Below are 23,809 nucleotides of genomic sequence, written 5' to 3'. Positions count from 1 at the left end.
CGTTCTTGTCAAATTTTTGGATTCTTTGCGCTCTGAAGCCAACTGCATGATCCTTGAAGCACACTATCTCTGTGAGGCTTACTGTATACATGTTTTGAGACCACTATGCGCAATAGTTCCAGCCATGCCGAGAGCAAACCCGCTGACCTTCCGGTCGATCCGTCTACTTCGACGTGTGACATGTAGTATTTTATATCTCCTGTGACAATTCATCGGGATTTCTCCACAAATGATCAGCATAAGCTTGTCAACTAGGTCTAAAAAGGTTAGCTTCAAGCTCTGGCCATCTTGGCAGGAGAGCTTGGCTTTGGCCTCAACCTTTTCTTCACGACAACAAACCGTTGGAAGGTTTTGAGTGCAGGCCAAGTTGTTGTTCTGCTCCAACAAACAACAAATTGTCTACGGAGTACTCCGTAGATGTCAACCATGTCCTGCTGCCAAGGGCACCGCAAACATAGGAATACTGAGGAAAGCGAATTCAGACTCCAATCGCATAACCCGTATTCAGAGTCCCAGTCATGCACTAGTTTGTGGGCTGGATTGGAAGATCATGCTGCAGAGTGCCTGTCCACTAAAAACACGTTCCTGCCATTTGCGCTGCACTCTGTAGACCATTTCAAAATTGATCTACCATTAGCCATAAAGGAGGCGCTGTCAAATCAGTAATTTTCCTCAATACGCGAAGGGGTAATCTACTCTTTAGGCGAATCCAGTAGACTTCCGGCGTTTCCTGGGTGGACAGTCCCCAAGAAGGCAAAACAAAGATACCCCTGTCTCTAGTTTGTGGAACTGCAGGCTCCCCGCAAGTTGACTAAAGACGTTATGGGTTGATCGTACTCCGCCGAACAGCTTGGATACAAACGATACCCCACTGGGCTTGGAAGAAGGGCCGCGGATCTACTCAGGTATCGGAAAAATCATCTTGGGAAAGACCGGAGCAAGATATATGGATAGGTATGGACAGGGTATAAATTGCTGCCCATTACCTCCAATTTGGACGTTAAGGCCTCAAATTTTCTTCTTATTCAATCAAGCCACTCTTCATCTACCAAATTGAACTGCCGAAGAATTAACCTCAACGCAGTCACAATCTTCCACCCAAGCTCTTATCAATATGCGTTTCGCCGTTTCAAGCATCCTCGCCATCGCCATGGCTGGTAGCACTGTCGTTGCTATTCCATCCCTCTCCTGCCTCAAGCTTCCCTCAGTCATCCAATCATTTGATGCTGCCAAAGTCGGAACCATTTTCCAGAAGGAATTCTGCGGCAGAGGATGCGACCTCATCCCCTCCAACTACGAGTCCCAGATCAAGCCATTCGTCACCAAATTCTTCGAAGATGAATGTGCCACCATGGGAGCCCCTACTCTCTCTCCATACTACATCAACATGATCGATGCCATGTTCCAGGGGGCAAAAGAATGCTCCGGAGGAAAGTTCCGCGATGTCAACCTATGTGGCTCCGAGAATGAGGCGTTGCAGGAGGTGTTTGGATGCTTCCAGTCCAGCGCAGTCTCCGCTCTATGGGAAAAGAAGGCCAGCATCTTGCCCGTGCTTACCACCAACTGCGAGGAGCAGTACAAGTACTTCGCTGTTGACAACATCTACAACAATCGACTGCCCGCTTGCGCCCAGATGTTCGCCGCTGAGAACTGCAAGGCCACATAACTATCCGTTAGGGTGATCAATGACCTGTGATAATTCTAGGAGGTTGGAATAAGAGGCTGAACCCAGATCTGTTCTGACAAGTTGAAAATATGCATTATGTATTTACGATATTTGCTTTCATCTACGGAGTAGAGGGTTAGCAAAATAGCACTATTTAATAAATAATACTTCGTCATTACCAAAGTGAGATCACCCTCGTACTGACAGACGACTAATATTATGGTCAACAGCAAAAATGAAAGAACGGGAAGACGGGGAAACACACGGAGTGTAACTTTTCAGATTTTGATGTTTACCTTTAGTTACCATTGATGGAGAATACCCACATCATTGTATAACACAAGCGCACCTTGTTTCTAAGCAGTGGTATGGTATCTTCTGGATGGCAGGGGCACTACCTATACCGAAACCGAAACCGAGATAGAAATGAGCGGTGCCTGGCTATGATCCCGAATTGACTAATTGTTTGCATGACCATCAGCGCCGCAAATATAGAATTCTCCAGGCTCTTTTTCCAGCGGCGCTTTGGCCATTCGGTCATTTTACATGATCCATGCCACCCAACAAGCCTTGCCTCTAGTCTTGATAGCTATGGTAGAATCCTTCCCAGATAGTTAATCGCGAGATTAGTACTAACCCGTGCACGCATACTTCTCGATCAGCAATACAAATAAGAAGCACTTGCCCCATTTCTAGCCCTCTATCTAGAAAACACTCCGGGCAAGGCTCATGATGCCATGGATTGTCTAACTCGCCATCTAGCAAGTGAGGACAACGCATAATTATATGGGGGTAGGAGCTTTGGTACCACATCAGCAGGAGCTCCATAAGTCCCGTCTTTTGTCTCATTCTCTTCATCCTCACCGCCGTCCCCGTAAAGAGTAGAAAATTCCTCTCTATTAGGGGTATTGGGTTATCGAGATCAAAGTCTGTGGCTTGTCTTCCCTGTCTTTGAAGGTGATATGGACAGGAAGGGAAGACCTCGTTATGCACAGTGTATATAAGCCATATATCCCTAACTCAATCCACTTTTCCGCAAGCACCTAGTTCTGTATATATGTTTGATAATGATACACCGGATCCCCACTTTCCTGTTAATACTCAAGGTTAAATTGGTCCAGTTAATAGTTAGCTAAACAGAGAAGCATTCTGACCACAGCAACGAATTGAGCAAAGAGAACAAGTCCAAATGGGTCATCGCGCGACTCGGACATACTCCGCAGCGGTGATCGCAGTGGTGATTCCAGGGCTGCAGCATATCGAGTGGGTTCCTTGAAATCCCCTGGCTGGGCCATCATCTGCGTATCGGTGTGACTTTGACAAAGAATATCCAGCAACAGGTCGATCTTGGACAAGTTTCCATAGGCCGCTAATTAAATGTTTACCTCACCAATGTCCTATTTTTACAGCCCATAAGTTTCTTGGCCGAGGTAGGGGCAGCTGCAAGAAAACGCATCTTTAAGCCCCTATAACTAGCCCGTTGCACGACGGTGTTGCTTTCTTTCACTCCGACTGGCCGAGTTATAGCTGGAGAAAGAGAGTTCGCCATGGCAATGTAAGTCCGCACTTTCATACTCACTGCTGAATCTAGATCTCCTGCACTGCTAGATGGTTACGCATGATCCTTGGGCCGTGATAAAACAGCCGTTCTGTTGAAGACCTCACTAAGAAGGCTATATACTCCGTATACTGTGTCCGGAGGCCATGGTCTATGCCAGCAGATTTGGTGACACTTCGGTACACCCCGCATTATGTCGAATTAACCTGGATTTCCCCGCTGGCCGAGCTTTGCTTCGACACGGACAAAGAACCGGATGCCATATTATTGTTGGAAAGTCGTCCATTCATAAAAAAGGTTTACCCTAAACGAGCTTCTTCTTTGGGATGAAGGCGGGCTTATCTCCGTGACATGGATATAGAGCAGCAATTTGCTCCATATATTGTCAAACGCCGAAGCGGTTGCTGAGATGCTTCCTGTTCCACCTGTCTAACTGCATAGAGTTAGGATAACCGGATCTTAGGGTACATGCCTTTGTTGTGTATCTTATCCTCAGGCCACGAGGTGCGATAAAGTAGCTGGAATTTATCTCAGCATTATTTCCTTCCTCAGATCTGTATTATTCATGAGACAGCCATAAACCCAGAGTATTAGTTAGTTATTAGTCGATGATACGGCGAACTACCTGGTTACACGCTCGGTCAGTTGTATTCGCATGATATATTACAGGAGCAGAGTTAGGTACTTGCGACTTCACTTAGAAGCCCATACTCACTTAGGTATACCGATATATTCGCCTCTTTACAAAACGTATCGTTGTCGTTGTCGTTGGCGTCGTCTATCGTATGGAAACATTATTGTTTCGGCGAGCGAGACATCAGACTAAAGTAGGGACACGTGACCCTCCCTAAGGAGACATCGAAGGGCGTCTTTTTTTTCATTTCAACTTCATCTGAAGAACAACAGCGAGCGCGAGGACAATTTACTTAAGACTCGATGGGACCAGACCGTTGGAAAGTACTCAAGTACTCTAGGTCGGATCTGGGGTCGAAAGTCAGCCTTCTAGGACCGGAGAATGCCTTGTCAAACATCCCTGGCCGCTGGGCCACCAAAGCGCCGAGGTTGCACCTGGATGGTATGAAACCTCCCCTCCCGCATCAGTGGCGGGTAGTTACCAGCTAGAAAATAATAATGACCTTTTAATATCAAGAGAAATGACGACGTTACATTCCTAGCGCAGGGACGCCCCGCCACTCACGTTTTTGCTTGCCATTGTCGGCCAAATGCTGGACGAACATGGCGTGGGCAAAAACGCCCTAGAACTGACATATGAGCAAATTGAATGGCCGCTCGGGCAAGGGGAATAATGATCAATAAAATGCAAGACGACGAGCGAACCCTAGCCTCGTTGCGTGAGCTTCGTGGCCACCCCAGCCTGACCAGAAGAACGAGCCGTCTGAATTGTTGTTACGCCAGGAATGCACGGTCGACCCAATCAACATGCTCTCCCCCCAGCTTCTTCTGCACGCTACCACTGTCCGCTCCTGCATCGCTGCTTTTGGCGCAGCTGTTGGGCTCGGGCGAGGTGTGAATGCAACCATGGTTCGGCTCCACCCAAGAGAGCTTCTCTCGCGTCTCACGAGGGCAGGACGGGACCGTCTCTAAATCTGGGGTTGCCCGAGATCATCGCAAAGGAGTAAAAATTTATAGTGAAAAATCCTGTCGGCCTTCGCCTATTCGTGCCGAACTGTCCCTGACTTGAGAGTCTGCGCATTTCTACATAATTGCCGGCCGATCCCCAGGCAACTCCAACATAGTTACCATCATCTCGGCCCTGTGGCTTTCTAATTTAAGTTGGGAGAGCTGGACCGCCACCGGTACTCCGCACAAACTCTGCATCATCCCACACATCTGCCATAAATTTCCTTTCAATCTACGAAGTACGCGTGGGCAGTTTTCGCACTATAACGGCCGACAACATTCGTGTCAATTGATCTTGCATCGAGTCGTTGTATCTTGAGCTCAAGGGAGCTTGTGCATTCAACCTGCTTGCTCCCTTGCCAAAGCTGGAGGGCTGACGAGTTCAGGCACTTTAACATCCTCCACGCCATCTCAAGAAAACACCTCGCACTTTATAGGGCGGTCGGGAGGCACTATTTGACTAAGAGCAGGTGAAACTATGGAGAATCAACAAGATAAAAACCCCGTTGCGGACAGCTCGCCATCTCCAGAAACTCCAGGAGCGAATCCGCCGGCGCCAACCTTGAACCCAGCGCATCAGCACCACGATGCACATCATGTCCATCAAGCTATGAATGATGAAAAGCCTGTCGAAGATGGAGCGGCTGCTGAGAGAGGGACTTCCAATACCAGTGACAGAATCGTGAGCTCGACCGAAAAGCCTGTCGTCGGAACCACGGGGGACGTTGAAAGCGCACAAAATTCCTCAGAGGGTGGCAGGCGTACATTAAGGTCGCGATACAAGAAGGAGATTCGCCTTGCGCTAAATATAGGGATCTGGCTAATTTTCACAGGGTGAGTTGCTTTGTCTCTTGCTGGCATGCTAGGCTATCTCATTTATCGTGGGAGCGAGTTTGTATGAAGTTTTGCTGACGATAAGTGGTTCAGCTGGTGGATTGCTGGTCTAATCCTTCGTCGCAAGGAACTCGGATGGGTTGTCCCATTCCTTGTCTATCTCGGCGTCACTCTCAGGGTCATTTTCAACTATGTACCCATCTCCATAGTGACCAAACCAATATACTGGTTATGGTCCCGTACCGCACAGCCTGCTGCCAACATGATCCCTCAGAAGATGCAAACGCCTCTTGCTGCTGCCTTGGTTGTATGTGTGATCATCATCGGTGCATTTGTGTCTGAGGAGTCTCAGGATAACACTCGTGAAAATCGAGCAATTAGCTTGTTTGGCCTTGCTCTACTCCTGTTATGCCTATGGATCACATCCAAGAACAGAAAAAAGATTGTATGGCGGACAGTTATTGTTGGAATGCTTGTGCAATTCGTCATCGCTATCTTTGTTCTCCGAACCACGGTCGGATATGATATCTTCCACTTCATCTCTCAACGTGCGACAGATCTACTGGGATTCGCGTCACTTGGCACCCAATTTCTTACCACTCCGGATGCAGCGAAGATAAAATGGTTTTTGGCTAATGTGGTGCCTGCCATCATCTTCTTCGTGTCCCTGGTTCAGCTGCTCTACTACGTTGGTTTTATACAGTGGTTCGTTGCCAAATTCGCGTCATTCTTCTTCTGGGCCATGCGTGTTTCTGGAGCAGAAGCTGTTGTTGCCGCAGCATCACCGTTCATCGGCCAAGGAGAGTCGATCATGCTTATCCGACCGTTTATCAATTACCTCACCATGGCTGAAATTCATCAAGTCATGTGCTCTGGTTTCGCAACAATTGCTGGAAGTGTATTGATTGCTTATGTTGGAATAGGAGTTAATCCTCAGGCTTTGATCTCGTCTTGTGTTATGAGTATTCCTGCGTCTCTGGCAGTTTCGAAAATGAGATATCCCGAAACTGAAGAAACTCTCACTGCTGGCCGGGTGGTTGTCCCAGAAGATGATGAACACAAAGCGAAAAACGCACTTCATGCATTTGCAACCGGCGCCTGGCTGGGTCTCAAGATCGGCAGTATGATAGCTGCCACTCTCTTGTGCATTATTTCTTTAATTGGCCTTATCAACGGCCTTCTCACCTGGTGGGGTCGCTATTTGACAATCGAAGGGCCAGACCTTACCCTGGAGCTTATCCTGGGCTACCTCTGTTACCCGATTGCCTTCCTTTTAGGCGTCCCGCGAACCGGTGATCTCTACAAAGTCGCCCAGCTTATCGGTCTTAAGCTTGTCGCGGTAAGTTATAACTAATGATTGTCCCACTCCCCGTACCGTCTTCATTCTCTCATACCAGTATTTATAGAACGAATTTGTGGCCTATACTGCCCTTCAGCAAGACCCTACTTACGCCGATCTCTCGCCTCGCTCTCGACTAATCGCTACATATGCTCTTTGTGGGTTTGCGAACATTGGATCCCTTGGTAATCAAATAGGTGTCTTGGCCCAATTGGCTCCCAGCCGTATTGGAGACGTGTCACAGGTTGCACTGAGCGCCATGTTGACAGGAGCATTGAGCACATTCACCAGTGCCAGCATCGCTGGACTTCTAGTTACCGACCAACAGCAGTTCTTTAAACCAAAGGACATGGCCATGGGAATGAACTCGACCATGGCAATGTGAATATGAGCCTGTTAGCTAATTGGACCCGGCGTTCATAGCTTCAACTATCTACTTATATGTTTACGTGGCTTTTAATTTCTCCTCTCAACAAACTCCAATATCCAAGAGAACACGATATTACTTGTCGTAGTTCACGCCACGGCCAAGCTAGGGCCATTAGAGCCTTGCTTTTGATATATTATGACATGCACAGTTCATTTCTGTAAATAGTTATACATCACGAGGGCCCGTATATAATTCCTATTTATAGGGCTGACCGCCTGGCTTTCTCTTTCTTTCCTTATCTTCTCTCCTGCATCAGGGGGCACGGGCTGCAAAACGAGGAAAAAAGATTACATTCGTGTCGAGTACCATGCTAACTGATACCCCGGCCCGTTTATACGGCATTGCCTTCTTCAAAGCTTACGGCTCTTTGAAGAAGGGACTCGAGTATTGGCTAACATCGCATAAGAAATCATGAGTTGAACTCGAGAGATTCCATGGTTAGGTGTGCCTTTTGTCAGCCGCCGCCACGATACCCAAATTCAAAAAATCCAATATACTCCTTGACACTCCTCTAAGGCCATGGGTGTTGTAACGGTTGCCCTGCTGTTGACCGGTTCTTGTGGTCAATAGTTAGGAGAGACCGAATAAAATCAATGTACTCGCCCGACGCGTTAACTTTGCTAATTTCGTCCTCCAGGGAACCTATTTCGATTATCCGTCTTTGGACAAACATGTCAGCTAGATCGAACTCAAGCTTAAAATTGGGAATCTTGTTCTTTTCCAGAGGACCAATTAGCTGTGTTATTTTAGCCATAGACCAGGTGATTGAGCTCTTTGGGGAGGGCTTCAGCGTGAGAATGTTGGCCTCCAGGGCCAAACAAGACTCAGGAATCACCAGATAGGCCATATGGTTTGAATAATATACTGGAGGAAGAGTAACAGCGGCAGACTAGACATCGCATGGTGACGGAAGGTAAAAACTCCTCTTCCGTGTCTCTGGGCTCGAATAATGGCTATTGATTAGTACTTTTTGGCCTCTAGCAAGATATTTGTAAACTGAACGGGTGATGCTGCTGTGAATGGGTTCCATATTTTGTGTATTTCAAGGCATACAATTTTCTTCCTTGGTGTTTATTGGCATATACACGGATGCTTGCATTCGGATAAACAAGGACCCAGCTATAAAGTCCATAGGCACTCTGGCTTGCTACTCAGGAGCTTAAATAAAAAGAGGCATGACAGCAGGTTTGGATTATTAGAATTCATTTGAAGAAAGAAGCAAGAGAAGCAAAAAATCCACCAGATACAATGCACACTTGTCATCTTTTCGTCCATTAATAGGGCATCTCTTGTCGTGCAGTGCCAGCGTTCAAAGTACCAGGTTATGCAGAATAAGAAGAAACACAGCTTCGTCCATTCCAAAGGGCTGTAGCGCATTGGAGCGTTCTCATGCAGCACCAATGGAGAAAACTCCAGCTCCCAGTCCGAACCAAGAAGAAAAGAATCCAACGACCAACGGTAAATAAAAATGCCTTCTTCCCTGCCCTCCGACAAATGCAATGTAATTCGTTTATATTGGAATTGGCCCGAAGACCATTTCCCAGGAATCGTTAAGATCTAGACGTAAAACTTCACTCGCCAGCCTCGATTTCTCGGTGACGAGCTAAAACGAGCCTTTGATACTCTGCAGGGTCCTTATCCCACAGCTCAGCGGCTTGTCCGTTCAGGGGACTTGCACTATAGAAGGATACAAATTAGTAACACAACGCAAGTAAACGAAGGCTAATAATCGAGCACGGATATAACGAACTTATTAGGCTCGCCTAGAAGGCTCTGAAGGCTGAGAAGCACGCTTTGGACGTTATAAACTGCGCTCCATTTTTCCTTGAGGATGTCAAGGCAGATCCGTCCAGAGAAATCCACATTTGGATGGTAGATTGGCGTTTTGAATAAGACGGTAGGAGGAGCGTATGGGTAGTTTGTAGGGAAGGAAAAGGAGAGTTTGAAGGTGAGCTTTTGATAGGGAGTGTCATCAGGTCCGTCGATGGTGGCAGTCCAGCTGAGCAGGTTTCCGTCTCCGTCCGGAAAGGCTGATATGCCAGGAGAAGGGGACATCATCAGCTGCATGAGCTCACTCTGGAGTCTGGCGGATAAGACAGTTAGTATGAATGTCAAAATCAACCAACTAAATAGTCAGATGAAAGCAGAATAAGTCCATTAGACAAACCTCTTGGTAACGCTCTGGGTGTCCGGCTTGGAAGCTGTCGAACCGAGCTTCGAGTGCTCGACATTGGCCTGGCCCTCAGGAGCCGCATTCTGAGAATCTTCAATAGCGAAGTCCATGGCCACTCTCGACTGATTCACTTCAATAAGGTATTCGACCTGGCTCTACTAGAGAGTCGATGATGGGAGAATTAAGGGAAGAGCGGTGGTCTCGCAGGAGTATTAAATATCGGGCCCCAGCTAGCTAGGACTCAAGTCTGTCTCATTAAAAGGATAAACGAAAAGCAGGCCCCCAATATCTAACGCCGTGGTATCGTCCTCGCAGAGTGTCAGCCAGAAAAGAAACAGACGCCGGGCGGTTTGGAAGTTGTTCGCTCTTCGTTTGTTCGCTCGCCGTGTTTGTGTTTTATTTCCCTGGCAACCGCCGCACGGCTTATCGATAAGAAACCCCCAAAGGGCGCTTCTCGTCCACTCGACCTGCGCGCGCCGGGATCAACCTGAAACTGCGTCGTCCCGCGTCGAGGACAGTCAGTTAGTTCAGCTGCACAAGACGAGGCCGTTTGGACGAGAGAGGCTGGCAAAGGACTGTCTCATGCAGGCTGGGCTGCGATCCTAGAGTCCTGTTTCACTCGTTCTTCGACCCTGACGCTCGTTTGGCCATGAAGCATTCGCAGTTGGCGCCGTTGCCTGATGACTTGCCATTCCGCATAGTCTCACGGACAATAGGACAGGGGGCCTATGCATGGTAAATATATGCTTTGCAATGCGTATTGTTTGCCATTTTCTGCCTGCTTTTTCTTTCTTTCTTTCTTTCTTTCTTTCTTTTTTTTCCTACGCGCTCTCTACTTGATAGCCTGCTGATATCCCATTTCTAGCATCAAGAAGGGCTGTCCCACGAATGCGGACGGTCCTATCTTTGCAGTGAAATTTATACATAAGGAATATGCCGCCAAACATGGGCATATTAGTGCAAAGCAGCTGCAGATGGAGGTCGCGCTGCATAAACATATCGGCAGCCACGAGAACATCATAGAATTCTATAATACAGGGGAGAATGAGGCCTGGCGGTGGATTGCCATGGAACTTGCTGAAGGTGGTGACTTATTTGACAAGATTGAAGCTGATGAAGGTGTGGGCGAGGATATAGCGCATGTTTACTTCTCGCAGTTGATTAATGCGGTTGGATTTATGCACTCTAAGGGAGTTGGCCATCGAGATATCAAACCGGAAAATATTCTGTTATCCGTGGATGGAAACCTGAAGATTGCCGATTTTGGACTTGCTACGCTATTTGAATATGGCGGGAAACTGAAGTTAAACACCACGTTGTGTGGAAGTCCCCCCTACATTGCCCCCGAAGTCATTCGGTGTAGCAATCGAGGTCACTCAAAGGGCCAGGGCTACAGAGCTGATATCGCAGACGCATGGTCATGTGGTATTGTGCTATTCGTGCTGCTTGTGGGGAATACCCCATGGGATAGCCCTACAGACGAGAGCTACGAGTTTTGTGACTATGTCAAATCAAACTCAAGGCCTTCGGATGAGCTATGGAATGATATCCCCTCGGATGCACTCTCGCTCCTTCGTGGTATGCTAAAGCTGGACGTTAATAGTAGGTTCAACATGGCAGATATTCGCAGACATCCCTGGTTTACACGACAAAACAAACACCTTGTGGATGGAAAGCTCGCCAACCCGGTTAAGCTTGCTACAACCATGTTCGAGTCGCTGCACATCGACTTCTCTCAGAACCCATTGTCCTCGTCACAGGCACAATCACAGCCCAGTGGCTCTGATCCAATGGATATTGATTTGGGGGCCAGCGATGACTTGAAGCCTAAATTTTCGTCCACCCAGCCAGAGACCCCTATGGATCCCAGCCTCATGGATTGGGACGGCCCGCCTCGACTAACAACCGGGCTCCAGTCAGCTTCCCAGCCTAAGGATGGTATAACTACTGATCAAGCCATTCTTCTAGCAGAACAGCTCCTCGAAGAGCCGTCCATGTCGCAGTTCTGCGCCACGCCATCGGTACCACTCAGTCGCACCCAGAACGCGCAGCGGTTCCAGGACATTGTTCCAGCCTCGGGTCTTACTCGCTTCTTCTCCACCTGGCCTGCCAAATCTTTGGTTTCTCGGATCTGCGAGGCCTTGCAGCTCCTGCACGTCCCTGTTGCACCAAAGATATCCACGGAATCGGTGCTTATCCGACTACGAACTGCAGACGATAGGAAGTGCCCACTCCATGGGAATATCCTTATAGAGACGGTGTCAGAGGGCCTTGTTGAAGTTGAATTTGTGAAGATCAAGGCAGATCCACTGGAATGGCGCCGGTTCTTCAAAAAAGTTACGATTTTATGTAAGGATGCAGTTATGAAACCCGATCAATGAGCTGTATATGCCCTGAATTTAGAGATGTCATGCTTTACTTGGTATTATTTCACATTCCATCGTAGATATATAACAAGATATAATGTTAAAATGAGGTACGGCAAGGAAATTTGAACAAGCGGTCCTTTGTAGCAGAGACCGTAGGCCCAATAAATGGATGGCAAATCTATGATGTAAGGTATACTTAGTTTATCCGGCTGGCTTCAGACAACATTACGACTCAACGTCTCAACCTCCGACGATCAATTAAACACACTAGGCTACCAATTAACCGTAAACCACGACACATGATATGCTATGATGGACCGATTGCCACTTGAGATTCTCCGGGTAATCACTAGCTGTATGATGTTCCTGTTACCTACTAAAATACTAATGATCTGGCTGACGATGTAACTAGATCTCTCTCCTGAAGACCTGGTCCATTTGCAGCTGGTATCAAGGAGTCTATATGCTGCCGCGCGTGATAACGTCGTATGGCGCGAGATATGCTATCTGGCTCTGAAAGAGCGCTTTATGAAGCTGAAGCAGAAGCTCGCTTTATATACACTATCTAGCAAACGGGTGTGGCAGTCTCATCTGTTTGAGGATACCCCGGCCAACGCTGCGGTGCGTTGGGACCCGTCAGATCCAGAGGAGGAAATTGACTGGTGTGCCGAATACGTTGCCCGCTATGGCCCTATGAATGTCACTTGGTTACAGAGTCCGGCTGTTGAAGACCTTATTGACCGTGGTCGCCCACTGGAGGCCAAAGGGGTTGGCGTCCTAAAGAACAGGAGTTATGGTGCAGACGACCAGGTTGTTGGACTACTTGAGAATGGCTTGGTGGCTATTTGGGATGCTAGCCGGGGGAAAGCTGCCCGGTCAAGTCGTTCTGTGCTTTCGCTTCCCGGTCTCTCGTCGTCGGCTGATCTGAATGATACGGTACATGATGGCATTACAGAGCGAATCAGTGTTGATTCTACCTCATGGAGAGCATATATCGCTGACGCCAACGTTGTTAATGAAGTGGACTTGTCCACCCTGGAGATGATCTCGCAGACAACTTATCCAGAGTGTATATTTGCTCTATCACAGGAGACGCCAGACTACCAGGCCCCTATTACGGTTGCCACAAGGAAAGGGCTCCATCTATTCGACCCGAGACTCCAGCAGGTGTATCAACAGAGGGATACATCTATTTTCCTGGAGTCTCACTCATCATTACATCCAACTGCTGGAAATCCTGGAACAGTGAATTATACCGAGTTACTTCAGCCCGGCCCTCACTGCATCCTCCACCCTCCACCCCCGAGCACGAATTCCATAGTAGTGGCTGGACGATTCTCGAGTATCCTTCTTTATGACCGCCGGAATCTGGGACGTCTACAAGCAAGTGTACACTCTGGCGCTCGGTTATGTGGGCTGGCGGCCTTGCCAGCCATCCCCAAATACTATCGTCCGTCAGATTCCAGCGTTCGAGGTCAGTCTTTCGTTGCATGCGGGGAGAATAGGGGGATTGGCTCCATAGAGATATACTCCCATACATCTCCAGATACAGAGGGCAATTCTGCCTTCACAATCAAAACGGTCAACGTCAACAGAGCGTCTACTTCTCCCTCAAAGCTTCTCTCTGTAGCCCTCCATGGATCTCGGATTGTGTTTTCAGATTCAATGGGCCGCATCATGTGGATGGAGAGAGACGGCAGGACGCCTTTACGGACTCTGGACCTGAACGGCAGGTCCCCGGTGATTATAGAAGGGAGGGTGCTTAACCCCACCAGGGAGCAAGACTGCGATTATGATACAAACAACCGTGTAGCTCGCAAGATCATACCTACCAGGGGCAGCAGACTGGACCAAGACGGGCTGATCATCTGGACTGGATCTCAAATTGGGCGGGTACACTTCTCCCATGCCGACAAAGAAGAACCGCCAGTAGCTGAAGAGCCCTCCGAACAAGCAGTAGAGAGGATGAGGATTGAAACGGAGGCCTGGCGGGACTTTAGAAAGTGCATGTCTATGGGCTGGCTATGATACGTCTCGACGCAGGCCTGCTTTCAAATGCTTTGGTAGCACTTATAAATCACACAGCCGTCTAGCCAACGCCCTTGCTCTTCGAGCTGCTCTATCATGCTTTGTAGGATTTTACAAATCAAGCTTCTATTCACCTCGTCGTCGCCTTCTCTGGTCTTCTCTTCTTGCTCGCCGCCGGCACTTCTGCAGCCAGACGGCCGAAGTCGCTAACTAGTTAACTAAGTACCTAGCTATCCGGGCCATGCAAGAATCGGCCGAGGCACGGAGCCACCCGGGATTTTTTGCCTGCGCCGGCGATGTAGAACGCATGAGCACAACGAGCGACGTCGAGCTTCGCGCTGTGTGGCTGCTCCACGGCCTGCCAGCGCCCTTCAACCCGGTGCCTTTAGGGTCAATAGATCGTCCGGAACAAGCATTTATTGGCTGCAAGTCGGATTCTTCTCCCCGTCGGCGGCCGAAGGGAAAAAGAGTGGTGGCCTCTAGGTACCTTTTTTAGGCTTTCTTAGTTTTTTATCTGATGTCCAGGTCGCATTTCTGGTCGCATTTTTATACTCGAACCGCAAGCCTGCCTGACGCATCCTTATATCTGCCCGGACGCCCCTGAGTCTCGAGTCCTCCTCTCTGTCTTCGCCTGCTCTGTCACTTATACCCCTTATTGTCGCTCCCACGCTGTCCCGGTCGAGCAAAACATCTCCCCCCCGCCCTCATCAGATACGGCTCAGCGATGGCGTTGCCACAGGAGGAATTGCGGTTCAATACGGTGGAAGAGACGGTAGAGGCGTTCAGTATGTCTTGATAATGCTGTCTGAGTGCCTGATGCGATTGCTAACTGCTGTGCTTCTCTCGACAGGAAATGGAGAATTCATCATCGTGCTTGACTCGGAAGACAGAGAGAACGAGGGCGACCTGATCATTGCCGCTGATTCCATTACCACTCGCAAAATGGCCTTCATGGTCAGACATTCAAGGTCAGCATGGATGGAGTCGGAAGCCCTTTTTCACGGCTGGTTTATCGCCTGTAGCTGACAATGGCAAATCCTACAGTGGATATATATGCGCCCCGATACTGCCCAACCTAGCCACCCATCTCGAACTGCCCCAGATGGTCTCCCAGAGCACCGATCCTCACCGCACCGCATACACAGTTTCAATCGACTCAAATGACCCTTCAGTCACCACCGGAATCTCTGCGCATAATAGAGCGCTTACCTGCCGCACCCTAGCCTCACCTGATGTCAAGCCTTCCAGCTTCCGACGGCCCGGCCATATCCTACCCCTCCAAGCAAAAGTTGGAGGAGTACGTGAGCGGCGAGGCCATACTGAAGCTACTGTTGACTTCTGCCGATTGGCCGGGAAGTTCCCTGCCGGCGTCATCTGTGAGCTAGTTGAAGATGGCGAATCTCCAGAGGGAGTCGCCGAGCAGTCCGGTGGTGGGATGCTTCGGCGGGACGGATGCTTGAAGTTTGGAAAGAAATGGGGCATCAAAGTCTGTACGATCGAGGCATTGGTGGAATACCTGGAGAAGACAGAGGGACCTCTTCCAGTCGTTAATGGGAAGCATAGTTAAGAGAACATCCTGCTCTTCGTTTCGTTCTCTCTCTCTCTTTTTGGGTTATGATATACTGCCTGGTTATACATTATTATGGTGCATTCTCCCCTCTGTTACTCATGGTGATATAACGGAAAACTATAGAAGCGGTTCCTATTGGCGTTATTTCTTTTAGAGCCAAGTGAATTAAAGTCAAGATGGGAAGCAAATGCATGGAGATAAATGTACATGTTTGAAATAGTAAACGCCGAAGTCATGCTTGAAGAGAATATGTGTAGAACCGACGAACTCCCTGTACACCAAACCCCAGTAGATCCGCCCTAATAACCCAAGGGCAACATTATTTTTTAAGGTGTGAATAGTCTCGTAAAATGCCAGCCATATGCGTATTCGTAGTCTTGCCGCTCCTGCGTGCCTTCTTGACCTTCTTCTGTTCTACCTTTGGCCTGGCTTTGGCAGCCTTGTGCTTGCTGGTAGGCGTAATTCCAGCCTTCTCGAGCTCTTCCATCACGGTCTGATGGTCGGGAATCTTAACCTTTTCCCAGATCTGACAGAACTCCGGGTCAAACTTCTGCGAGAGAGAGGGATCATTTGCCCATATCATCTTGGGATGGTTGTCTTTCTTGTTTCTAGTCACAAGCAGCTTTCCTTCCTTCTCAAGCTTATTGATCGTCTCTACGATAGTAGGCCAGCCTTCACGCAGCTCGCGGACACTCATACCCTGGGCCGTCTTCTGAGACTGGAGATGCTGCAAGAGCTGGTCGGCAGATCGGATGTTATGTGGAGGACGGAACTGAAAGGTTCCTTCGCCGTTGGCGCCAGCCGGATCGTACTGGACTTTATCGTGCGACTGCAAGATGCGCCTTAAGGCGTGGATGTATCCCATATCATGCCCCTGTCTTGACAGCGATAGGTACGACTCGATGTCTGAGAACTTCAGCGGAACATCCTTGCCCTTCATATGCTCGATAGCAAAGATCACCTGGGTCATGATATCTCTCCCCGTCCCCGTATTGGCAGGCTGCGAATAGACGATGTCAGCGTCATGGCGTCTCGGGGTTTGAGCGGCAGGAGTCGATGCGTTCGAGGCCGGCTGGAGAGTAGACGAAGCCGCATTATTGGCAACAGCGGCTCTTCGGTCAGAGGGGAGTCTGCTCGCCACAGAGACCACGCTGTTGCTGAAGGAGTTTATCTGCTTCTGGAAATAAGACATCGTTGGAGGATGTGCGTATGTATGTGTGCTTGATACAGTCGTGTGTCCTATCCGCTCTCACACGGTCAACCAGAGGAGGCTCACGGCGGCCTCAAAGACACATCTATCGAGCAGACGAAATCACTCGCATAGCTCTCTCCCGCAGGCGCCCGGACTCCCTTTTAACTGCAAACTCTCCCTTCCACTTCGTATGGCCACCGGGCTGGACGTTCGTTGAGGCTGGAGATGTCGATGATGTCGTTGCTTCAGAGGTGAAACCGAAAAAGGACGAAGTTTCTTTAGTTTAGGCTGGAAAGACGTCACGTGACATCCAAAAAAAGCCTCCAAAACATCGACAAAAACGAAGATTCAAAAGCAGTTTTTGCTGTAGTTTCTGCTCGACCAGGAGTGAAGCCTGGAGATCTCATCGATAGTGAGCATCGCCAGCCGCTCTATCACGTCTGGTAGTCCCCAGGCAATGGTATTTGGGGGAATATAGCGCTATACAGCGGGTACCTGTGCGATTTAAACGGCTTGTTGATACATTGAGCTCGTCCATGAGCTAGCGCTGTTTACTACACAGGCGCCAGACGACGTTAACGGCCTTGGATGGTCACAAACACGCGCCTTAGAACCGTTCCCTAGTATATCGCCTAGCAGACGCGGCCATGGCGACTGCCGCCGTCGATATCCCATTCCTTGCTTCGCACTATGCTATCCCTGAAACCGCGTTAACGACACTATCAGAGAGTCCAACGGTAGAACTTGTGAACCAGCTACTGGAGAGCATCTCTACCAAGGCTCGCGAAACAGAGGAGCTCAAATCGGACAAGCTACGACTAGAGGTTGAGCTTGAAAATGCTGTTCGTGGTGGTGAGGCCAAGGTGAAGGTGTTGAAGTCGTCGGTAGAGAAAGGGTTGGAGGAGATATCAAATCTCCGAAACAAGCTTCAGGAATCAGGCAAGTCATATAAGAGCAAGGATATAGAAAGAGTAAATCGTGTGTTTCTAACGGTACTGCTATACAGAGAATACTCGATCCCAGCTTGAATCTGAAATCGGGACTTTGAAGTCAACATCATCTACGAGTGAAGCGGAAGTCGGAAGCTTCAAATCACGCATAGCTTCATTGGAGGCATCGAATCGTGATACTCTCGGCCTTCTCGAGTCGAAATCTACTGCCTACGACAAACTCGCAGAGGAGCTTTCTACGCAACACCGCAAGACTGTTGACCTTCGCCGTGAAGTTACTGCTCTGGAGCAGAAGATACAGGCGGCATCATCTACAGCCGCCAGTACCCGATTCCGAGAACAGAGCCTGCAACAGGAAGTAGACCTGCTGAAGAAGAACAACGAATGGTTCGAGACAGAATTGAAAACAAAATCCGCGGAGTACCTCAAATTCCGAAAGGAGAAGGGTACGCGAATCTCAGAACTTCAAAGACTAAATGAAGAAGCCAACTCAAAGGTGGAGTCCTTGGAACGCAGTGAAAATGCTCTCAAACGCCGACTTGACGATATTGAGCAAAAATACGATGAGTCTCTTACCAATATACAGCAGCTAAAGGAGGAAGCCATTCAAGCCGCCGAATCATTCCGCATTGAACTTGACAGCTCCACACGCCTAGCTCAACTCCAACAGGCGGCCGCTGAAACTGCAAAACAACGAGTTCAGGAATTCCAAATTGCATTGGATAAGGCCAGAGATGATGCTACCGATCAGATTTCTAGACTTCGTGGGGAGATTGAAACCGAACACTCCGACAAAGAGGCAGCAGAGCGTCGCATTGCAGAGCTTGAGCTGGCGATTAAACAAATGGAGACTGAGGGATCTGCCGCAAGATTACAGCCTATGAGCCCTGGCTTCAACAATGGGGTATCTACTCCCCTGCGTCCAGGAACGCCCGTTGGATCATTTTCACCGAGGTCTTCTCGCGGTGTAAAGGGAGGATTGACTCTTACCCAAATGTACACCGAGTACGACAAGATGCGAACCCTTCTTAGTGCCGAGCAAAAGAATAACGAAGAGCTCAAGGCTGCCATGGATGAGATGGTGCAGGATTTGGAATCGAGACAGCCAGAGATTGATGAGCTGCGTTCGGACCACTCGCGCCTTGAGGCCGCTGTCGTCGAGATGTCCAACATTCTGGAAACAGCTGGCAAGGAGAGAGAGGCAGCAACGCGGGAGGCAAGAAAGTGGCAGGGACAAGTTGGAGGTCTGGAGCGTGAGGGACAAATATTACGCCAGCAACTTAGGGACCTTAGCTCTCAAGTAAAGGTGCTGGTTATGGAGGTCCACCTGTTATCTGCTGGTGAAAAGGAATATGACAGAGCAGACCTTGAAAAAATTGCTCGTGAGGGTATTGAAGAATCAGCAGAGGACATGACGGAGACTGGTCAGTTTATCAGCCGAAACCTAACGACCTTCAAGAACCTCAACGAACTCCAGGAACAAAACGTTACATTGCGCAGAATGCTTCGGCAGCTTGGAGACCAGATGGAGGGTGAAGAGGCTCGCCAGAAGGACATTTCGCACCAGAAGGACCAGGAAGAATTGAAAGAACTCCGTGTGCGCGTTCAAACCTATCGGGACGAAATGGCAAATCTTGTCTCGCAAACCAAGAGCTACATCAAGGAGCGCGATACCTTCCGGAGCATGCTTATCCGGCGTCGCGAAACCGGAGAGTCTTCTGAACCATTCTCGCAATCTCTGCCCCTGGGAGCAGCTCCTCCTGCTCTTGATGCCAGCACTATGTCTGCGGCTCCTGGCCCTGACTATGCTGACCTCCTCAGAAAACTCCAGGCCCACTTTGATTCATTCCGTGAAGAAACTGCAACCGATCACTCTTCCTTGAAGCAACAGGTCAACGAGTTAACAAGGAGAAACAGTGAACTTCAGAGTGAAGTTAGCCGCGCCAGTAGTCAACTTGCCTCTGCCATCCAGCGTGCGGAACTTTTGCAATCTAATTTCAACTTGCTCAAGGGCGAGAATGTGGAACTCCAGAAGAGACATACTGCGTTGATGGAGAATGCCAATAAGCAAGACCTCCGTACGCAGCAAGTTGCTGAAGATCTTGTGGAAGCACGCGGCCTTGCAGATAGTCTTACAAGAGAGAGCGCAAATCTCAAAGCTGAGAAGGAACTTTGGAAGAGCATTGAGAAGAGGCTCATTGAAGACAACGAGGCGCTGCGCAATGAACGTAGCCGCCTTGATTCATTGAATGCTAACTTGCAGTCTATGCTTAATGAACGCGAGCATTCTGAAACTGAGAGTAGACGCCGTCTGCAAGCAACGGTTGAGTCTTTGGAATCCGAGCTCCAAATTACCAAACGCAAACTCAATGAAGAAACTGAGGAGGCAAAGAAGGCGACACTACGCAAGGAATATGACCACGAGCAAAGCCAGAAGAGAATCGATGATCTTGTCACAAGCCTGAGCTCCTCGCGGGAAGAACTCATTGCCACAAAGACGAGTAGAGACCATTTGCAATCGAGAGTTGACGAGTTATCTGTTGAACTTAAGAGCGTAGAGGAGCGACTTGCGGTATTACAGCATAAGCCCAATACCGGTGCCACCGTACCTACTGCTGGGGATGAGTCTACTGAAGCAGTGCCCGACAACCAGTTGAGCCGAGAACAGGAGCTTGCAATTGAAGTGTCTGAATTGAAACGTGATCTTGAGCTTACCAAGGGCGAACTGGAGCATGCGAAGGAACAGGCTGAAGATTTCAAGGCCATTAGCCAGTCAACTGAAGAAAGACTTGAGGCTCTTAGTGATACCAATGAGCAATACCGTGAAGAGACTGATCGCCTTCTTGAGGAGAAGAATGCTAAGATTGCGGATTTGGAGAAACGTGTGGAGGAAATCACTAGCGAGCTTGCGGCTACTAACAACGAGATTTCCAAACTTCGAGACCAAGAGGGTGAAGCTCAGCGCCGTATGGACGATCAGAAAGAAATGCTGGAGGCTGAAATCAAGAGACTCAAAGAGAATGAAGAACGATACACTGCAGCTGCACAATACCATCAACAGGATCTGAAGACTCAAGCTGAAATTGCTCAGAATGCCCAACAGAACTATGAAAACGAACTCGTCAAGCATGCTGAGGCCGCAAGAAATCTACAAACCGTCCGGGCCGAAGCCAACCAACTCAAACTGGAAGTTGTTGATCTGCGGACACAAGCAGAGAGCGCTAAGAATAACCTAACTCATCAAGAAGAGAACTGGAATGAGTTGAAGGAACGTTACGAGTCCGAGATTGGGGAATTGAATCGCCGCAGGGAAGAAGTCCTCAAGCAGAACTCGCTTCTTCATGGGCAGCTGGAGACTATCACTCGCCAAATTTCCGCTCTGCAGCGTGATCGGGCCAGTATGCCAGAGAATCCCGAGGGAGAAACCGATGCATCCGGTACCGACTTGGAGGGTCTCCAGGAAGTCATCAAATTCCTGCGTAGAGAGAAGGAGATTGTCGATGTCCAATACCATCTTTCCACTCAAGAAGGGAAAAGACTTCGACAACAGCTTGATTACACTCAGAGCCAGCTTGAAGAGACTCGCCTCAAACTTGAACAGCAACGCCGTGCTGAAGCTGACAGTGAGCACAACACTCTCAACCACAACAAGCTCATGGAAACCCTTAACGAGCTCAATCTCTTCCGTGAGAGCAGTGTTACTCTTCGCAACCAAATTAAACAATACGAAGAAGCCATCGCGTCGAAATCTGCTCAAATCGAAGAAATTCAACAACAGGCTGAGCCTCTTCAAACCCGCATCCGAGAACTTGAGAATAATCTTGAGACTAAAGATGGCGAAGTTAAGTTGCTTCAAGAGGACAGGGACCGATGGCAACAGCGCACTCAAAATATTCTTCAGAAGTATGACCGAGTTGACCCCGTTGAGATGGAGGCACTAAAAGAGAAGCTTGCAACCCTTGAAAAGGAGCAGGCTGAGGCCTCCACTGAGAAGAGTGCCCTTCAGGCCCAGATTGATGCATTCCCAGAACAGCTGAAGCAAGCTGAGGAGAAGGTTCATGATCTCCGTTCTAAGCTGACCGAACAGTTCAAAGCCAGATCCAAGGAGCTCACGGGCAGAATTAACGCTAAACAAGGGGAGCTCAACATTGCTATTCAAGAGAAGGAGGCCATTCAACTCGAGCTCAACAGTACGCGAGAAGAGCTCAATGCTCTCAAAGCTAGTGTATCCGAAAATCAACAAGCCGCTGCTGCTCAGAGCGCTCCTGAGCCACAGCCCGCTCCTGTCCAGGCTGCAGTGTCTTCTGAACATCCTAGTGCCGAAAGTGCACAGAAGATAGCAGAACTGGAGGAGAAGGTCGCTAAACTGGAGGCAGCTCTGGCCGAGAAGGAGGCGGAAACAGATGCAAAGATCAGGGAGCGTATCGAGAAAATGAAGGAGACACTGAACAACAAGCTAGCTGAATACAAGACAGCCCACAAAGAACAAATCGACAAATTGACCGCGGCTCACCAACAGGAACTTGCAGCTAGACCCTCTGGTGAACTCCCTCCAGAGCTAACTGATAGTCAAGCCAGGGAATTGGTGGCTAAGAATGAAACCATCCGCGGCATCGTCAGGAACAATATCAAGAACGCCCTAGCTAGGGAGCGGGAATCTATGTCTAAGGAAGCAGATCCCGCAGCTCTCAAGGAAATGGAGAAGAAATTCAACGAAGAAAAGGAGGCATATATGAAGGAGCGGGATCAGAAGGTCAATTCAGCCGTCGAACTGGCCGAGAAACGACTACTGGCCAAGGTCAGCATGACGGAGGGACGGGCGCGAAATGCACAGGCTAAGCTAGAAGTTGTCCAGAAGGCCGCGACTGAAACCCCTCAGAAGCCAGTGGTGGAGGTTTGGGAGGTTGCCAAAGTTGCAAAGCCCGCCCCAGTATCTCAGGCTGCTACGCCTAAACCTGCAGGTCAGGCACCAGCTCCCGCACAAACTGCAACCCTTCCATCGCAAGCGACGCAGCAGGCTGCTGCACAGGTACCTGCAGCGCCGACGACACCTGCTAAGCCAACGATGCCTACTGATTCGCAGCAAACTCCAACCCCAGCGGAACGACCGGAACAGGCCCCCCAAGCTCCCCAGGCGCCTCAACCTTCTTCTCTTCCTCAGCCAACAGCTCAAGGACAACCGCAACAAGGACAGGAGCAACCTGCCCAGAACGTCCAGCCTCAGCAGCCTCAGCAGCCTCAACATCAACAACAACCCCAGCAGACCCAGCAGACCCAACAAGGTCAGCCGGTATCAGGCCTCCCTAGCAGGCCTCCTCAGTCTACACACCATCCTGCTGGGGGAACTGGTCCTGGGGTGCTTCGAGCCCTTCAATCAGGCTTACCTGTAGCTCGTGGGGGCCGTGGCAGGGGTGGGCCTGTTGGCCAAGTCACCCAACCACATAACGTTGCAGGTCAGCAACAACAGCAGCCACAGCAAGGCCAGCAAGGTCAGCAACTTGGAGCCTCCCGAGGGCATGGTATTCCCCGTGGCGGCGGCCGTGGTAGAGGAGGGCCTGGCCGTGGTGGAGCCCAGAATGTCCAGACTGGCAATCTCCCGGCGGGGGCAGGCCAATCGAGTCCTAGAGGTGGACGAGGTGGACTAAATGCCCAGGCCCGACAGTTCATCCCTCAGGGTAATAAACGAACAAGAGAAGATGGAGCTGAAGCTCCTGAAACAGGAAGCGGAAAACGAATCCGTGGAGGTGGTGCAGGCTCAGGCTAATATCATTGCCTCACAGTTACTCAAAAATACACCCTTCATGCATTCCTTTTGTTTGGCATCTTTTCTTTCTTATACTTCCATCGTTCCTCATCCCTTTCCATTTTTTCATTTGTTGACCGTTGTTATTGGAATGGTTTGGCTATACGTTTCATTTTAAAATGAACTCACTTGATTGATCTGCTGTTAAATCATCAGTGGGTATGATATCGGTTGCTCATGTATATTAATTTACATCTTGATTCAACGTAAAATGAACCGTTGATGTGCTCACTGTACTCCATATTATTCCTATAGA

General features: G+C 49.3%; 8 protein-coding genes across 8 annotated transcripts; 6 read left to right on the top strand and 2 right to left on the bottom strand.

Annotated features, from left to right (window-relative positions):
- Positions 1 to 1,114: 1,114 nt before the first annotated feature.
- On the top strand, positions 1,115 to 1,666 carry TRV_03994 (uncharacterized protein; the record flags this gene model as incomplete). Its single annotated transcript, XM_003021859.1, has 1 exon — positions 1,115 to 1,666. The coding sequence occupies one exon, from the start codon at positions 1,115 to 1,117 to the stop codon at positions 1,664 to 1,666; it is 552 nt and encodes a 183-aa protein (XP_003021905.1).
- A 3,677-nt stretch (positions 1,667 to 5,343) lies between these two features.
- On the top strand, positions 5,344 to 7,423 carry TRV_03993 (uncharacterized protein; the record flags this gene model as incomplete). Its single annotated transcript, XM_003021858.1, has 3 exons — positions 5,344 to 5,699; positions 5,769 to 7,038; positions 7,106 to 7,423. 3 exons carry the CDS (start codon positions 5,344 to 5,346, stop codon positions 7,421 to 7,423), a joined length of 1,944 nt encoding a protein of 647 aa, XP_003021904.1.
- A 1,767-nt stretch (positions 7,424 to 9,190) lies between these two features.
- Positions 9,191 to 9,751, bottom strand: TRV_03992 (ubiquitin conjugating enzyme (UbcH), putative; the record flags this gene model as incomplete). Its single annotated transcript, XM_003021857.1, has 2 exons — positions 9,191 to 9,593; positions 9,636 to 9,751. The coding sequence occupies 2 exons, from the start codon at positions 9,749 to 9,751 to the stop codon at positions 9,191 to 9,193; spliced, it is 519 nt and encodes a 172-aa protein (XP_003021903.1).
- An 864-nt stretch (positions 9,752 to 10,615) lies between these two features.
- On the top strand, positions 10,616 to 12,022 carry TRV_03991 (uncharacterized protein; the record flags this gene model as incomplete). Its single annotated transcript, XM_003021856.1, has 1 exon — positions 10,616 to 12,022. The coding sequence occupies one exon, from the start codon at positions 10,616 to 10,618 to the stop codon at positions 12,020 to 12,022; it is 1,407 nt and encodes a 468-aa protein (XP_003021902.1).
- Positions 12,023 to 12,322: 300 nt separating this feature from the next.
- Positions 12,323 to 14,038, top strand: TRV_03990 (uncharacterized protein; the record flags this gene model as incomplete). The annotated part of the gene is made up of 2 exons (XM_003021855.1): positions 12,323 to 12,365; positions 12,423 to 14,038. The coding sequence occupies 2 exons, from the start codon at positions 12,323 to 12,325 to the stop codon at positions 14,036 to 14,038; spliced, it is 1,659 nt and encodes a 552-aa protein (XP_003021901.1).
- Positions 14,039 to 14,836: 798 nt separating this feature from the next.
- Positions 14,837 to 15,605, top strand: TRV_03989 (uncharacterized protein; the record flags this gene model as incomplete). Its single annotated transcript, XM_003021854.1, has 2 exons — positions 14,837 to 15,006; positions 15,083 to 15,605. 2 exons carry the CDS (start codon positions 14,837 to 14,839, stop codon positions 15,603 to 15,605), a joined length of 693 nt encoding a protein of 230 aa, XP_003021900.1.
- A 322-nt stretch (positions 15,606 to 15,927) lies between these two features.
- On the bottom strand, positions 15,928 to 16,800 carry TRV_03988 (uncharacterized protein; the record flags this gene model as incomplete). Its single annotated transcript, XM_003021853.1, has 1 exon — positions 15,928 to 16,800. The coding sequence occupies one exon, from the start codon at positions 16,798 to 16,800 to the stop codon at positions 15,928 to 15,930; it is 873 nt and encodes a 290-aa protein (XP_003021899.1).
- A 647-nt stretch (positions 16,801 to 17,447) lies between these two features.
- Positions 17,448 to 23,514, top strand: TRV_03987 (uncharacterized protein; the record flags this gene model as incomplete). The annotated part of the gene is made up of 2 exons (XM_003021852.1): positions 17,448 to 17,778; positions 17,807 to 23,514. The coding sequence occupies 2 exons, from the start codon at positions 17,448 to 17,450 to the stop codon at positions 23,512 to 23,514; spliced, it is 6,039 nt and encodes a 2,012-aa protein (XP_003021898.1).
- Between the last annotated feature and the right edge of the window lie 295 nt (positions 23,515 to 23,809).

Source organism: Trichophyton verrucosum (assembly GCF_000151505.1).
Source record: "Trichophyton verrucosum HKI 0517 chromosome Unknown contig00319_1.f1.exp, whole genome shotgun sequence".
Taxonomy (NCBI): domain Eukaryota; kingdom Fungi; phylum Ascomycota; class Eurotiomycetes; order Onygenales; family Arthrodermataceae; genus Trichophyton; species Trichophyton verrucosum.
This window is presented reverse-complemented; position numbering and strand designations above follow the sequence as displayed.